The sequence below is a fragment of the Asparagus officinalis genome, chromosome 8 (assembly GCF_001876935.1).
Source record: "Asparagus officinalis chromosome 8, Aspof.V1, whole genome shotgun sequence".
In the NCBI taxonomy this organism is placed as follows: Eukaryota; Viridiplantae; Streptophyta; class Magnoliopsida; order Asparagales; family Asparagaceae; genus Asparagus; species Asparagus officinalis.
The window spans coordinates 10,935,264-10,947,172 of NC_033801.1; the positions used below are offsets into that span (position 1 = coordinate 10,935,264).

The following is an 11,909-nucleotide window of genomic DNA, read 5'->3' on the forward strand; positions in this document are numbered from 1 at the left end:
GCGTCCATTTGGAGTGCCTCATATTCAGAGTTACTCCCGATGAAAGCAATATACAATGAGCCAATTAGAGCGAATCAATCTAATACATAATTTACAATGCTTAATTGCCATTTGAAAAATGTAACAGTCCACATTAATTGCCTAGTGACTCTTGAGTCTGGCCCTGAGAGGCCTATACAATACCGGGCCCTTGAGCAGGGCAGGCTCTGGTAGCTCGGCTGGACAAAGCTCTTGCGAGCGTGGAATACGAAACGTCATTATAGACACTTACGAGCGTGGAAGGTACGAACGTCGTATCACACACGAGAGCTGTGAAAAACGAAACGTTCGGATCGATCGTTGTTTGTTTCTGTTGGTTCGTGCTGGCTGGGCTGGTTGGAAAACTACTGTGCCCGGCCGCAGGAACCTGAAACGAAAGGTTTTCGAACGCGAGATGGTTCCGTGAGATCGCGAGATGATCTTTGCCTTGAGCGCGCGGAAAGTCTTATAGATCCGAGAAGGATCTTGAACAGTAGTGCGGGTTGGTGCAATCATCAGAGTACTGTACTGCTGTTCCTCGAAAGCAAGTTTTTGGCGTTGGGATTCCTTACACCGGAGTAGGCCCACATATATGGCTTTTAGGCACACGCGTTTCTCGAACGCACAACAGTTAATTGAATAAGTGTTAAAAATAAGCAGCACATCATCCTTCAGCTGTTAATTCCAGACTTTAATCTCAAGTTTCCGCAACAAAGATTCAAAAGAATTTTCCATCAGGGTCTATCTGCACGATAAAACTTAGAGTATAGTAAGTCAAAACAGTAATGCTCACAGCCTACATGGGATCATATGCAATTGACCCACTATTTAAAATCTAAGGAAATAGTCCACTTAGATTACACATTCTCGAATACAAGGTGGGTGCTTAATTTTGAAGTGTATATGCCATGTTGAGGATGTCTTGCTCCAAATTAATTTGCAGCCCACTCCCTAAATGAACTTTTGGGTACGCAGGTGATTACTAAAAGCATATAGAATTGTTGTACCCAAGTGGTGTTGCAATATAGCTGCAATGAGCGCTGATTCATGAATTATGACCTCCAGTATAATATTGAAATTCTGTATGTTAGCTTGGGCCGGCGCAGATTTTCGCACAATATTTTGAGGTTGACTCCATTTCTGTATTATTATTTTCTTTCCAAGGAAAGATCTTCTAAGAATACTTGAACTTGGTTCAAAATTGTGAGCGTTGTGCTTGGTTTTTACTTAATTTATGTTTGCATAGTTATTTTGCTTTTGTATTTGGCGTGGTAATCTGTTCATCTGCTGAAGTTTCAAAAGGATCTTTCTCTGCCGGATCGTATAGGGTAGAATCACATGGTGGAGGACATTGTTTGTTAAATGATTGACTTCTGTATGCCCGTCTTTCATCACTCACAGGGCATAAGATAGGCAAGCTTTGCTCTGTATTTCGATCATTCATGGTTGTTTCTCGAATGCCAGGGAAAAAGGGTTTTTCCATATTCCAACAAATTGTTACTGTCGCCTGGATATACTTATTTACTGGTCCACTAAGCATGCTTTGGTCATCATACAAAGTTGACTCTTGGAGGGCTATGTCCATAGTTTATAGAACGGCATCCGTTATCTTGAAGGTCTAGCAGGCTTGACTTGGCTCTTTCATCGGATCAACATGATAGGTGGTAAAAACTGGGAAAATTGTGGGGATTTCATCATACGGCGCAATGTTAACTTGGATAAGGACTTAAGCAATTTAATGCAATCGTTATATAGACTTATAATGTTGTTAAAAAAAGAATGTAACAGTACTTAAAATAGCATTTTAGTTTATGACGTAATATCAATGTCTGAAGAATGCCGTTAATGTATGATTCTCATTCTTAAGTCGTTGAAGAAATTTAGTATCATAGAAAGTGCAGTCATCAACATATAAAATTAGTAGGCGGAATTCCCTGACCTGAGTACAGGTTAAGAAAAAACTACCAGAATCGACACTAGATCACATGTAATTTCCTCTATAATTTCTGATACTTGTGGAAGAAGCATTCTGATATTGGAGAAGTAAAGAAGTTTAGCTACTCAATATTCAAGCGCATGAAAATGCTCTTGAGTTGTTCAATTTTTAGGGCTCATGCTGAGTTTACTTTGACTTATGATCGGAGTCTTAACGTATTCATAAAAAGTGAAGTCGTCAAGCCAACTATAAACAAGGGATATTTCCGAGGTTAACACAATCTATCAAGAAAATATTGAATGCAGATAATAATGAATCGCTCCTATCGGAAATTGCTCCCATAAAATTTCCGATGTCCATATAGGCGAGGCCGTTTGCTGGCTCTGTTTAATAGGATATTCTTTTCTTCTTGGTACATTATGAAATACATTTCTAACACTTGATTCTGTCGTAGTCTGTTCGGTTTTTGCATATGCATGTTTACCTTTCAGTTCGGGTGAAGTTCTTGTCATAGTTGTAAAAAATGTCCTCTCTCTGCAATGCTTTCACAGATGTGGCTCCCTTCTATAAAGTCTTCGGCATTATGGTGAGAACTATCCCTGTTTTATAAGTAAAATTGTCACAGATCTATGTTACTTTTTAATTTCCTTTCCTTTTTGGTTTGTGGGAAGAAGTCTTCGTTGAATGTCAAATCAACACCTTGAATATGTTGGTTTTATTTGCTTCTGTCTTGTACATTTCGTACTTCTCAACGTCTCCAAAATTTTTAACTTCAACATTTTATTTTCTTGTCTTAAGAATTTTGAAGTTTGATTGCCTGTGTACTACCCGACTCTTTCTTCTTGTCTAGTTTTCTTCTTAATTTTGTCCAGTAAAACACTCTTTCTTTGTTAGTTTTGTCATTAGTCTTATGAACAGTTCTATACTTTGGTAAACAACTACGAGTGAATATGAAAAATAAAAATAAAAAGACTAGAATCATGAATAATCCACTATCAAAGAGTTGGGAATTTGAGGACTCTTCAAGCTTTTTCTTACTTTGCAGTTAGAAAATTTGAACGATTGCTTCATATTTAATTCTTGATTGTGTTTTCACAGTTAAGGAATTTTGTGAAATTATCTTAAATCAGGAGATATCAAATTGCAGGATGGCTTTCTGGTTCTTCATTTCTGTCCTTCTCTTAGAGGAAAAAAATATGTGATTAATTATTTGATGGTTATATTAGATGGGAAAATTACTGTAAGAATGAATTTTTCTTTGAAGCTCTTGTTGACTTTATTTATTTATTTCATTTTTAATTCTTCTTTTAAATATAACTGATCTCTTAACTGGTCATCAATTCAAACTGATTCTTTGCCAGCTCGATCAATAAAATAAAAAGACAATTATTATTACTTAAAACTTGAAGTCATATCTTCTTAGTTCTTCAGTTCTTCTATTCAATCATACTCTCTGCAGAGACCATTGTTTACTGGAAAAACTCTTGTACCCACACTCCACATCAATGCCAGGTAAAGCTTAAGTTCAGCTGCTTACATCAACTTCATTTTGTTAATTCTGAGTGTTAATTAAGTAAGCTGTTGCCGTCTCATCTCTCTTAGATCTTTATCTCTTTGTACTGATAACTCGTTTTTTATAATTTCTTTTGACTCCGGCCAATTCTTTCGACTTTCAACACAAACTTATAGCATATCCAATTTTGCATTACCATTTCAGGAATTAATATAAAATATAGATGAGCACGGTCAGATATAAAAAAATTTAATGCAAAAAATGCACAAAATAAATTAAAAAGCATGCATAACCCTTATAATTTGGCCTTCTTTGAATAACCCTCCTGAAATTTATAAGTGTCATTTTAAATACCGGCAGGCAATGTCCCAAAACCCCCAACACTTTGCAAAATCTTTCCAAACGTACCCCGTTAATGGTATCAGACGATTTTCTGAAAATAATCGTTAAACTATGTTGAGCTAGGGTTGTAAGGTAGAGAGTTTGCGGGAGCTTGAAAAATCCGGGGTCAACGTCCGTATATGTTGACATAGCAAACTTTCGGGTTTTTTTTTCGAGGCCAAGCTCAAAAGCTGTGGGGTTAATGACTTTTTTATTAAAAGTTAATAGGTCATCTCAAATGGGGCTAAAAAGATAACCAGTTTATAAGAATTCTCCCTTGAAAGATTACAATTGCAGAATGGTTGTGCGCCCTATCGAAAACACACACATATATAGTATTAGGAGGGTTTTTTCTGAAAAGTTCCATGTCATAATAATTAAAGTACTTGGGGTTTCAACGCTCGATTCCCTCTTTAAATTTCAGGAAGAACGCACAGGAGGGAAAGAAAGAACAAGGCAACAGTAAACGATACCACGTTCAAAAAATCAATTCCCATTTGAGAGATGGATCCAAGCTCGGCCTCAGGCTCATCCTCATCTCGTGGGCCTGCAAGCTTCTCAACTCAGGCCGACGCTCTCCTCAGAAAGAATCTCATCTTTCAGGTTACCTTCAATACTTTTGCTCCCTTTTATTTACAATTTCATTAATGTTGTCTTAACATTTAATTCCTCTTATAACAACAGAAACGCAATACGAAGACCAATGCCTGCATAATCTCATACCCATTAGTGCTCTGCATCATTATTGTCATCATTCAAGTCATCGTTAATAAAGAACTCGATAAGCCCAAGAATCGTTGCGGCTGCAAATGCATTCCCACTAACAGCAGTGGCCGATGTGAGGAGGTTTGTGGGATTCAATACTCGGATGCGATTCAAGCAGAGACATGTGCGGTTCCGAGCCCACCAAGATGGCCGGCCCTGATGCAGGTTCCTCGGCCTGAATATCGGGCTGTGAGGTCAGGCTCAGTTTGGGCCCAGGACTTTCCAGATAGGTCCTGTAGGATGACGGGATCATGCCCGGCGACTTTGCTATATACCGGCAAGAACAAATCTCTTGCAGAAAGTAAGTTACTCTCTAGTTATTGAACAGGGGCATGGGGTTTTAGTAACATGAACTTTCAAGAAAAAGTCATATGGAAGGGCTCTATAGAAAATCATGCTGGGAGAAAGCAGGATGCATGTCGCGCTATCATTTGGATTTGATGATTTACTGATTTATATACTTCCTTCCTTCAATAGAGGGTCGTATATATGATTTTTTTTTGGTCCTATAACTTTTGGTTATAGTAACGAGCTGTTAGATGATGGTTGGGGATTTATTCTTACCTGCAATCAATTCAAGCCTTTATCCATGAAAATGGGATTAGCTGTGGAGCATGAGGCTCCATTGACAGATTGATAAAAACATATAACTCGGAGTTATCTCCTGTTGTTAATTAGTTTTTACTTTCAGTACTGATTTAAGAAATAATTATTTTGGTACGCTTTTGTTTCCATTCAGACACAGTCTAATGATGCTACTCTTATATTGCTTTCTGTTATATGATTTTCTGGACAGGTTTGGCTGGGAACTTTCTTCCGGAGATCTCCTCATTGAATTTCTCTGACTATCTTAATGCTCTTTCGAACATCATTCCAGTGAGTTTCCCTAGATTTAGTTTCTGCTATTGCTTACATGTGTGGAGATGTTTCAACATTATCTTTATTCTTTTCTTTACATGAGTATTTTGCAAATGTTTCAGGGAACAGATGCACCAACAAGTCTAACAGAATTTATTGAGAATGCCTTTGTCTCAGATAGACCTCTATATGTGCTTCAGCCCAGGTGTAGTGGGGATTCTGTTGTTTCTCTTGATATTGAAGTTTCTGGTATTGACCTTCAGCAAGGTATGGAACCATTCAATTTATTTTAAAAATTCAGCTCTTTTAACGAAAATCAGTATTCAACATGTCTGTTCTCTGATGGAAATTCAATTATGGTGATTTTAGTTTTAATGTCTTTTATAAACTTTACATGATTATGCAAGTCTAACTTGTGATACGAGTTCACATGAACCATGCTTCCTCACTTCACTTGCAGTTTTACTCTACTGGGTGTAGTTGTCAATACCTTATGATATGCGGAATGTTTCAATATAATATGCAAGTAATTTGATATATATCTTATGCAAGTATTGTTTGTGACAATGTATGATATGATAAATATAGCACAGCTGTCTACATGAACCATGCCTTGCCATATACAATATGTGATGTACATGATAAATTGACTTATAAATCGATTTCAAACTCACTTAAAAATCCCTTCAGGTTTAACTACAGCTTACAAGTTCAGGTGGGCTTAGTTTTTTTAATAGAAGTGTACATCCAAGCCCAAATCACCTGTTTAGTTGATAAAAATGTATAAACCTATTGTCCTGTCCAAATTTCTTTCTCCACTTGCCAATAAAAAACATAGTCACTTCTTTTACTCCTGTTTCAAGTACTCAATCTGGATGTTGAGCCATCGAATGCCACCAGGATAGGGGAAAACTTTGGAACAACTAAAACTTGTTTCCGTGTTTTCAATTAATTATAGCCCACAATAGGAAATGAGGCAAGGAATACAGGAAGAAACCACACAGACATATCTCCAATTTGCCTGTTGCATATGGAACTATGATGCGTAGAGTCGTAGACTGGAGAGTTTGGATGTTGCCTACCAGATGATAACTCTTGGTTAGATATACATCAGTGCTTTGAACTTGAAAGAGGGCTACGTACTGCAACCATCAAATAAAACTAAGAAAAGAGGCCCATATATTAACTTAGAGTAAACATCAGCTTCTACTTTTCAATTGTCTAAAATTTTCACGCTTTCAATTATTGGTAAGATCCTGAAAATTGAATGTGATTGACTGTCAGGAATGAAGAGAAAGAAGGTAGACAAGAGTGAGTTTTTGGAGAGTGAAAAAAGATGAAAATGTCATTCTTAACAATGTAGATTCGGATGGATATTTTGGGGATGATCTATTGATGCTAAATTGGGTAGTTCTGGTAGCGCTAATGAACTTGTTTTAGGACATCATCATTTAAAATATTAATTGGGCTTATTTTATGGTTAAATTATGTGGTGCAGTTTTGATTAATGATTTCATTTATAGTCATTAAAATTAGAGTTGTATTATTCCACTAATGGACTTTGAACATTTGTCCATGATTATCTATAATTCTATGTTTTAAATTTGTATATATTCTTGTAATATATAGGGTTGTAAGTATAGTTACTAAACTATGATACCTGGATTACTTTATTTACATTAGTAGATATGATATATGATATGGTGTACATGGTATACCTGGAAAATGATGTGCAACACATCCCAATTGGCAACTTCGAAACTGAGTTTTTGGTTTATCTTTCTCATGTTGGCCTGTCTGAATTTTGACCAAACTTTAATATATTTGTTGGGCGTGGTTTCTCGAGTCTCCATCGGCTCTCTGAATATTAATGTACACGTGATATCAATCCCAGTGATATATTTTTATTTCTATTTTGCTTTTTTAAAACATGCAAATGCAATACTCTAACGCACCTGCATTTGAAACCATTATTCTCTGCAATGGGAACAGAAGTGAGATGTGTCCAAGGCCTACCTTTATGGCGTGATAATACGTCAGTGATAAATGATGAGCTTTTTAAGGGTTATTGGAAAGCAAATACGGTGGAGAACACAAATGAATTTCTTGCAGGTAACTAAACTTTGCTATTATTTGTCTGTCATCTTCATTTTTGAATTCAGGCCTAAGCTCACTTGTTTTGCAGCTTATGACTTCTTAGAATCTAACGAGAATAGATTCAGTGTCGACGTCTGGTACAACTCAACTTACAAAAATTATACTAATGATTTTACCCCTCCTGCATTGTTGCGTGTTCCCCGCTCATTGAATTTGGTAATGCGCATTTATCTTATTCAAAATTTTAATATGAAGTACAACTATTTCTCTTTTTTCAAGCTTTTGCCTTGACAAAAAGGTGGCCTACTTAAGTACTATGAGAATCCACTTTTAAAAATGTAATGAAAACTGCTGCAAATTTAGGATTGCAAGTTTTGATGTTATAAAGTAAAGGATTCGATTGCTGTAATTTTATACAGGCATCCAATGCGTTCCTCAAGTTCGTGAGAGGTACCGGAATGATGATGCAGCTTGAATATGTAAAAGAAATGCCCCAACCAGCTAAAAAAATTAGGCTGGACTTTTCCTCTCTTCTTGGTCCTTTATTTTTTACATGGGTCATTCAGTTGCTCTTTCCGGTGAGTATATTGCTCTACACTTAGAAATTATCTTGTGATTTAGTTCCAGCGCGTTGCATTCTTGCTTCTTTTAATGGATGTAACTATTAGGAAACTTTTGCTTCTAATGCAGGTTATATTGACGTACATAGTTTACGACAAACAACACAAATTGAAAATTATGATGAAAATGCATGGGCTTAAAGATAGTCCTTACTGGATAATATCGCATGCTTATTTCTTTGCCATGTCGTTATTTTACATGCTGTGCTTCGTGATGTTTGGTACTGTCATAGGTGAGAGTATGTGAAAATGTTATCAGTTCATAATGATCTTGCCTCAAGCTTTATCTTATCTTTGATTTCGTCTCTCTTCAGGCTTAAAGTTCTTCACATTGAATGACTACAGCATACAGTTTGTGTTCTATGTCATTTACATAAACTTGCAGATTGCATTCGCCTTTCTTGTTTCAGTCTCTTTCTCTGATACAAAGACTGCTACAGGTATGATTCTACTGAATGGTTTAAATTTCCTGAAGTAGAGATCTTACCCAATACTCAATATTGAACTAACGTCTTTTGATGAGTAATCTGAAATCTGATACTGCAGTAAGTGCATACATATATGTATTCGGATCGGGCTTACTAGGACGATTTCTCTTGCAGAATTTTGTTGAAGATACTTCCTTCCCAAGTAAGTAAAAAAGTTTACTTAATTTTGACCTTTCCTAATTTAGGTAATTGTATCATTATGTATTGTTTACATATGAGCCTTCAAGAAAATATCTAATAGAGGTTCTGTTGTCATTTTAGAAGCTTGGATTGTAGTCTTGGAGTTTGTCCCGGCTTTTTCCTTGTACCGTGGGCTATATGAATTTGGAGAGTATGCGTTCACGGGAAATCTTATGGGAACTAATGGTATGCGGTGGAGAAATATAAATGACAGTCAGAATGGAATGAAAGGTGTTCTTATTGTCATGACTGCTGAATGCATAGTATTGCTTCCATTTGCATATTATCTGCATCAGATGTCATCGCCTGCTGGAGGAATTAAAAGTCCTCTGTTTTTTCTGCAATGTTTGCGAAAGAGACGATCACCGTCTTTCCGTAAACCTAGTTTGCAGCGAGACACGTCCAAGGTTTTTGTCGATATGGAGAGGCCTGATGTTGCTCAAGAAGTAAGATCCTTTGTTCTCAGTTTTATCTGTTTTAATTTCATTGCATTTAGATGGTAGAGTTTCCAACTCTCCCTTTTCTGTTTCATGCAGAGAGAAGTGGTTGAGAAATTGATGATGGAACCTAGCAATACTCACACCATTGTCTGTGATAATCTCAATAAAGTGTATCCAGGAAAAGACGGAAATCCTCCCAAGTTTGCAGTTAAAGGATTATCTCTTGCTATTTCTCGGGGTGAATGTTTCGGGATGCTAGGCCCGAATGGTGCTGGAAAGACTTCATTCATCAACATGGTCAGTGGCGATGCCTTTCAAAAATGGGCTCATTGTGAATAGACCCTTTCTAGTATCATTGTTTTGAACCTACCACCCGTCTAATTTGTTGGGGAAAACAACAACAAAAATTAGAATTGATGCCTATTTATAAAAACCCTCTTACTGAAATTCTGTGTGTTTACTTGCATAGATGATTGGGCTCATATCCCCAAGCTCTGGCACTGCACTAGTTCAGGGGCTAGACATCCAGTCCAACATGGTTGAAATATACTCAAACATGGGCGTATGCCCACAACATGAGTAAGACCTCTTAAACTTATGTACTAAATTTTCGGTGAGCGATAATAAAAGAATACTTGAAGCAGTTAACTTAATACCAAACAATGTAGCTTCCAGTTACTGTCTTTTACTGGCCATTACTTTTACTCCCTTCAATCGTTGGTGTATCCTCAACAGTTTGCTGTGGGAAAGATTAACAGGCAGAGAGCATCTAATGTTTTATGGTCGGTTGAAGAATCTGAAAGGTGTTGCATTGATGCAGGTAATGCATATCTACTACAAACTTTTTCTGTTTAATCTAAACTAATATAATATGAAGGAAAGTTTTATTCTTATCCATACTAACACACTTGTGCATCTTTCTTGTAGAAGCACAAACATGAAATTTTCTTGATGACAATGCTAGTGTTTACTGCAAGTAAAATATCAATCAAACTAGAACCATTAGTTAAATATACCCTTTAGACAGCAGTACATTTCATTCTCTAAATTGTCGATGAGCAGATTGCACTTTACGAATGAACTGCATTATTTTTTATTGTTGCAGCTCATGCATAGCTCAAAGGCTCAGATTATATTATTGAGTAAATATCTACTAATAGTGTTTCTTGGTGATAGTAACTGAGGAAATGACTTCCCCGGATAGTTTATCATTATGACAAAATCTCGCGTTGTTATTTCCAGGCAGTTGATGAATCTTTGAAGAACGTAAATCTATATTATGGTGGGGTTGGTGACAAACAAGCTGGTCAATACAGTGGTGGCATGAAGAGGAGGCTCAGTGTTGCCATCTCACTTATCGGTGATCCTAAAGTATTTATATTCTCTTATAAATTATTGAAATTTGCTTTTAGATATGCTTTTCAATGAAAGGTATTCTAAATTCATGATAATGGAGCTATTTGTCAGGTCGTATACATGGACGAACCAAGTACTGGATTAGACCCAGCATCAAGAAAAAACTTATGGGACGTTGTGAAGAAAGCAAAAACTGACCGCGCAATAATCCTAACTAGTATGATCTACTCTCATTTTATGCTTGTTTTACCTAATAGATGAAACATAGAGAAAATATTATTAGTAGATGTGGGTGCTATTAGTCCAAATCTAAAATCAAACTTCAAAATTGAAGATTTGCATCATTTGACTTGATCTAATACCCAAAAACAACCTAGAAACAGAAAAATATCAAGTGATTTCAAGGTGTTTACTCTGTGCATGACGTGGCATTATTAGGTTTTTCCTAGCGCCTTTCTTTCCTAGCATTGTTCTTTTGTTCTTTGAAGACTTATCATATTATTTTTCTTATGTGTATTCTTTCAGCACATTCAATGGAAGAGGCAGAAGTTCTATGTGACCGTTTGGGCATCCTTGTTGGTGGAAATGTTCAGTGTATAGGAAATCCAAAAGAGGTAAACCCAAATTTTGAATTTCGAGAACCAAATTCTTAGCATACTGTAATTTGAATCTGCAACAAAATTTTATCATGAAACTTATCATCATCAGATAAAACATAGCTAAAAAGACATTAAATATTGACACTTGTTTCATTTAGCCTTATAACTGGTGCATGATGACAGCTGAAGGCCAGGTATGGAGGAAGCTACATATTCACAATGACAACATCCTCAAATGAAGAGGAAGAGGTAGAAATCTTAGCTAGAGGACTCTCTCCGAATGCAAAAAAGATATATCACATGTCAGGAACTCAGAAGTTCGAACTGCCAAAGCAAGAGGTTAGAATTGCCGATGTTTTTAGAGCAGTGGAGAGAGCAAAGAGCAAGTTCAACATACAAGCCTGGGGTCTGGCTGATACAACATTGGAGGATGTCTTCATTAAGGTTGCCATAGGAGAGCAGCCTTGTGATGAGCTCTCATGATTTTGATGTCTCAAATAGTTTGTGTACATATATATGTTTTAGTAATTTTTATACTTACAGTTTTAAACTTACAACTCTCGGTTATAGATAAATGAATTACATGCATATCATATTATATTATTTCATTTATCTTATTTTTCTGTATTTTGTCAATGGACTGAAAGTTGTATTAATT

At 36.4% G+C, this 11,909-nt stretch overlaps 2 protein-coding genes across 3 annotated transcripts in view; one reads left to right on the forward strand and one right to left on the reverse strand.

Moving 5' to 3' along the window:
- The window catches only part of LOC109820845 (ABC transporter A family member 2-like), a 20,659-nt gene extending 20,401 nt beyond the window's left edge, over positions 1 to 258 (reverse strand). The window contains exon 1 of the mRNA XM_020387037.1: positions 184 to 258. Within this exon, the coding sequence (XP_020242626.1) occupies positions 184 to 258 (75 nt within the window). The remainder of the gene's footprint in view (positions 1 to 183) is intronic.
- Positions 4,336 to 11,909, forward strand: LOC109822367 (ABC transporter A family member 7-like). Of its 2 annotated transcripts, none has more exons than XM_020388557.1 (18): positions 4,336 to 4,451; positions 4,533 to 4,914; positions 5,410 to 5,489; positions 5,594 to 5,738; positions 7,464 to 7,583; positions 7,657 to 7,784; positions 7,988 to 8,146; positions 8,259 to 8,421; positions 8,503 to 8,628; positions 8,735 to 8,818; positions 8,938 to 9,302; positions 9,393 to 9,593; positions 9,766 to 9,875; positions 10,032 to 10,116; positions 10,539 to 10,667; positions 10,764 to 10,869; positions 11,178 to 11,266; positions 11,435 to 11,909. In XM_020388557.1, exons 1-18 carry the CDS (start codon positions 4,353 to 4,355, stop codon positions 11,732 to 11,734), a joined length of 2,871 nt encoding a protein of 956 aa, XP_020244146.1. In that variant the 5' UTR covers positions 4,336 to 4,352; the 3' UTR covers positions 11,735 to 11,909. The 2 variants fall into 2 exon arrangements, with proteins under 2 accessions (XP_020244146.1, XP_020244147.1); XM_020388558.1 differs by having other exon boundaries at positions 11,410 to 11,635.

What these genes read in the sequence shown, in the direction of transcription:
- LOC109822367 (XM_020388557.1), top strand. Translation starts at nt 4,353, where the DNA reads ATGGATCCAAGCTCGGCCTCAGGCTCATCCTCATCTCGTGGGCCTGCA. An exon ending in AGACTTCATTCATCAACATG is followed by an intron (nt 9,594 to 9,765) that starts GTCAGTGGCGAT and finishes TTACTTGCATAG; the next exon opens with ATGATTGGGCTCATATCCCC. An exon ending in GGCGTATGCCCACAACATGA is followed by an intron (nt 9,876 to 10,031) that starts GTAAGACCTCTT and finishes TATCCTCAACAG; the next exon opens with TTTGCTGTGGGAAAGATTAA.